The 4,679-nt window shown below is 40.6% G+C and overlaps 1 protein-coding gene across 1 annotated transcript; it reads right to left on the bottom strand.

Annotated features, from left to right (window-relative positions):
• Window positions 1–3,475: 3,475 nt before the first annotated feature.
• On the bottom strand, window positions 3,476–3,888 carry M421DRAFT_425860 (uncharacterized protein; the record flags this gene model as incomplete). The annotated part of the gene is made up of 2 exons (XM_033594211.1): window positions 3,632–3,888; window positions 3,476–3,559 (listed from the first exon to the last, which is right to left on the bottom strand). Coding segments are annotated over exons 1-2 (168 nt in total), but the record flags the coding sequence as incomplete, so codon positions are not given.
• Window positions 3,889–4,679: the final 791 nt, after the last annotated feature.

Raw genomic sequence — 4,679 nt, 5'->3', positions numbered from 1 at the left:
TAGCTGGTGTTGCTGCGCAATACAACTGCCAAGCCCTAAGACGGCAGTCGGCCGGATAGCACGGAAGAGTCCAAACTTTTGCATGCACAGTGAGCATGGCAATCTACTTTGTAAATATTGCGGTGCTACGGATGCGAGCGACGGTTTGTCGAGACTCGAGAGGGCAACCGACAGGAACCAAGCGAGCCGAGGATGGTGGAGCTGGGCGCCTACAAAAGTGTGGAGAAGATACAGAGAAAGGATTTTGAATGAAGAATTGAACATCTGTGCGCCGGCAGATCGCTAGGGGGCAAATAAGGTTCGCACGAGATGGTATTCAGTCAGTGCAACAGCCAGCACCTTGAGAATAAGATAGTAACGAAAATTGATAGAAGATAAAAAGGAGAGAATATCCGTGCCCTTGCTAATTAATGCATTACTAGTAAGCGAATAGTGCTACGAAATTTACAATTAATGGATATATAGCCTTGGGAACAAATGTAGATAGTTGGTACTTTGACTTTGTTTCTTGAAGATGCTTTTTGTGCTTCCCACGAATAACGTACCCCACAGGCGAGTTGGACACACGGGCGAGTTGGACACTTTTGCCAAGACCCTACTAAACCCCACCCTATTATGGCCTAAAACACCACACTCTAGCGCTGCAAGGTGCAGTATAGCTTAGAATATTATTTAGAGACTACTTCTACATTATTCTTGCATGTTTGCGCGTTGTGCCTAGTCTAATTGCACTGTCTATAGCGTTGTTAGGAGGGCTTACCTACTTTAGCGCGCACCTGCTTCTTTAACTTCTTTCTATTACTACATGCCCTAAACTCCTTTAGAGCTACTATCTACTACCCTCCCTTAACTATAAGGGTCCCTTCCTTCTAGATTTGCTTTCTTTTGCGCGGTTTACATTCTGTGGTAGCTGCTAGAGCTGCGTGAAGCTTAGCGTTCTCCTGTTGCGCTAAAACTAGCTTATGCAATAGAATTACTCCCCCCTTTGCATAGTGCTTAAGTGCGCTTAGCACAGAATTAGGTGAGCTACCCTACTACTTCTTATACTTCTCTTAAATTAAAGTTAATTGCAACTAAAGTTCTAGGGTATTGCTAGGGGTTTATAACTACTAGGGCTTGTTATTATTAGGGAGTTATAGTAATAGAGTGCGTAGCTTTATATTAAGCCCTATTATAACCTATCCTAGGTTAAAGGGGACTAGTCTAGCGCCTTAGAATCCTCCTTATATATTACTTAAGGTAAATATAGCATTATAGGCTGCTTTAAAGCATAGCAGGAACTTAAGCTTTGTAATATAGTTAATCTACTTATATATAACGTAAAGCACCACCGAGCCAGACACACCACTAAGCTGGACACTTTTTCTTGGCATTGTGAACACCATGTACAGGACAAGCAATTACTTACTACTTGCTACAGAACCTGCGTACAACGCACTTGCATTAGATGCAGACTCTTCTTCTGCATCTTTCTGGCACGTACAAGCGTTGTGCCCAGTCTTCCCACAGTTGCTATAGTGCTGTTGACCTGGCTGTGCTCTTTCTTGACTACTACTACTACTACGCGCTTTCTTTAACACTGTACAAGCTGCAGCTGCGCTTCTAGCTACTAACAATGCTGCTTTACTATACTCTATTGTGCCCCTATGCTAGATCTGCTTTCTTTTCTAAGTCTTGCGCTTTATTATCTCTGCTAGTTGCTCTTCAAGCTCCTGTACACGAGCCTTAATAAGTATATTTTTATATAGCATCTCTTTAGCTCCTTTAACAAGCTTTAAGAACCCCTCCTAAGTAGATGTTAGTAACTGTACAAAGCGCTTACTTATAATCTTTAATTATAATCTAAATTTATAGGTATTGCTTAGGGTTCTAGATTGCTACATCGGGAAAAGTTTTTCGAAATCCGGCCCAGACTGGCCGTTGCTGACAGTCGTGGTGGCATGGTCGTGCAACGGCCGTTCAACGGCCCCAACAGCCCCAATTTGCGCCCAACGGCCCTAATTTCGCGCCAACGTTGCTAACAGCCAAAACACTAAGTGCCTATATTCAACAAACTTGAAATAACGTTGCAATGTTGTTGCATAGCTACCCTTAGTTCTGCTAGCACTAGTATTAAATATTAAAAAATTGCAAAATTTCATGCACAGATAGAGCGAAATTGTAGCTTTAAAATAAGCAAAAAATTATTGTTGTAGGCCTACTACAACGCAAGTTATAGAGCGTTAAAGGTTTGTTTGTTAAAGGTTTGTGTTTTGAAGTTGCGACAGCACACCATAGCAGCTGCAGCTGCGCCAGCACACAATGTATCAGCTGCAGCTGCAACAGCACACGACGCAGCAGCTGCAACAGCGCACAACAAAGCACCTGCTAACAAGCACACACTGCACAACAGGCAGGCCTAGGCGTAGAATTCTTAGTTTACCTACTATTCTTGAATAACATTCTTGTATTTTCTAACATTTAGGCTGCTAGAGCCCTAGCAAAGAATCTTAACTTAGTGTCTTAGCAAGGAATATTAAGCTTAAAACCTTCTACGCTTAATAACTATTATATTAATAGGCCTATAATGTTGTTTAATAGCTTATTTTAAAGAGGAGACTTGATTGATTGATTGATTGATTAGTTTAACGTCCTGTGTGAGTCTAAGACTATATAGGACGAGAGCAGTGAGGCTGCTCTAGTAATTTACAAGTTTTTTCTGTGTAAGGGAATAGTATATATAGGTTCGTAGACATATAGTAAGAGCCTGTGCTCTAGTTATAAACAAAGGAAATTAGTTGTCTATTATTTGCTGTAGGTACTACTTGCATATGCCTACTTTAGTTTCTTGAATAAAAGCTAATGTAGCTTAGATTCCCCTGTTTGTGTCTAGGAGAAGGGACATTGTAAGTCTTGTCTCCTGTAGGCTGCTCTTTATTTTCTTTCTTGCTTCTCTATAGTTTCTATAGCTAAGCAGTAGGTGTTAAGGTGTTTGTGTATATCCACAGCTGCATGTAGAGCTTTCTGTTTTTTGTATATTGTGTAGATATGCTTTGTTATATCTATGTCCCAGCTTTAGCTAGTAGTATGCGCTTGCAATTTCTCTTCTAGTGTTTTTTAGTAGTGTTATCTTGCTTGTTAGTTTTAGCAAGAATCTTGCTGCATAGGTGCTAGGATTTCTAAGCTTTGCTTTTGTAGAGTAGGCTTAGAGTTTCTGTTGCCACTCTTGTCTTACAAAAGCTTTAATCCTAATACCTGTTATTGCAAGGCTTGTGGTATTAGATACTAGTTGCTGTTTTGTAGCTTGTTTTGCTAAGACGTCTGCTTTTTTGTTTCCTGTAATATCTAGGTGTCCTAGGGTCTAGTGTAGGCTAATTGTTGCGCCTTTGCTGTAAATTGCCTTTGCTGCGTTTGTGCAGCGGATTTGCCAAGCTTGTCTAGGGTTATTAGAAGGAGTCTTTAGCCTTAGAATAGCTGCCTGGTTGTCTGCAAAGACTTGGATCTCTTGTGTTGCTGTAGCTGTAGAAGCTGCAAACTTAAAGGCTCTTGTTATGCCTTCTAGCTCTCTATTGTATACAATCTAGCCTTTGCTAATATTGTATTTAGTAGAGTAGATTTCTTTAGCCTGCTGTTTATAGTCTAGAGCAGTAACTCCTATTCCTATTCCTGTGCCTTTCTTAATAGAGGAGGCGTCTGTGTAGATAGCGAGTAGGTTGTCTCCTAGTCTCTGTAGCATTTGCGTTTTGTGTTGCTCTGCTTCTTCTTCTTTAGAGAGTTTAGAGATCTCTGCTGTGTATAATATAGTCTTGTTCTAGGGGCAGAAATAGTAGTCCTATAGTTTTTCTTCTTCTGTGCTAGGAGTAGCGTTTTGTATTAATTATATAATTTGCATAAGCTAAGTAGGTGGGCCTGTTCTTAGCCTTAGGAGAGCAGCTTCTTCCTCTTGTTCTGTACTAGACTCTAAGTCTTCTCTTTATAACTATAGAGTAGCTTTTAGAGTCTTAATTATAATGTAAATAGGGTGGTTTTTAGGTAGCTTTCTAGCTCTAAAGGCGTACTTTCTTAGAGCAGTATTCAGTCTTATAGCAGGGGGAGGAAGTGCTGCCTCTGTCTCCTGTGGTGCTATAGGAGAGGTCCTAAAGGTTCCTAGGATTTTTCTTAGGTCAAGATTCTGCAGTCCTTGGAGTTGCTTTGTTATTCCTGCTTGTTGTTTCTAGAAGACCTGGCAACCATAATCTGCGATGCTAGAAACGCATGCTAAGTATAGCTGTCTTATAGCGCTGGGAGGGAGGCCTCTATTGCTATTTGCAAGTCTGCACATTCTGTAGAAAGCGTTTCTTGCTTGGCTAATCCTTGTAGCTGCGTGTTCTTTAAAGGAGAGTGCGTTGTTAACGTAGATTCCTAGCCACTTTACTGTCTTTTTAGGCTCTATAGTAGACCTGTCTAGCAGGGTAAGTGTAGAGCTAATAGCTTTATTACTTGTTATAAAGTGAATAAGTTCTGTTTTTGCTGCATCAAATTGTATAGCACAGCTTGCTCCTTTAGCAAATAGGCTTGCTATGTCTCTTTCTAGCAAGCGGGCATTCTTCTTTAGGCTAGTAGATAATGCTGTAATTGCTAGGTTGTCTAGGTAGGAAAGGGAGTAGTTTGTAATAGATTAAAACAGAGGTCTAATATATATTAGAAACAGGATTGGTAAG

Source organism: Didymella exigua, assembly GCF_010094145.1.
Source record: "Didymella exigua CBS 183.55 unplaced genomic scaffold M421scaffold_51, whole genome shotgun sequence".
Lineage (NCBI taxonomy): Eukaryota > Fungi > Ascomycota > Dothideomycetes > Pleosporales > Didymellaceae > Didymella > Didymella exigua.
Note: the sequence above shows the minus strand (reverse complement) of the source record. Positions and strands in the feature narration are given on the sequence as shown.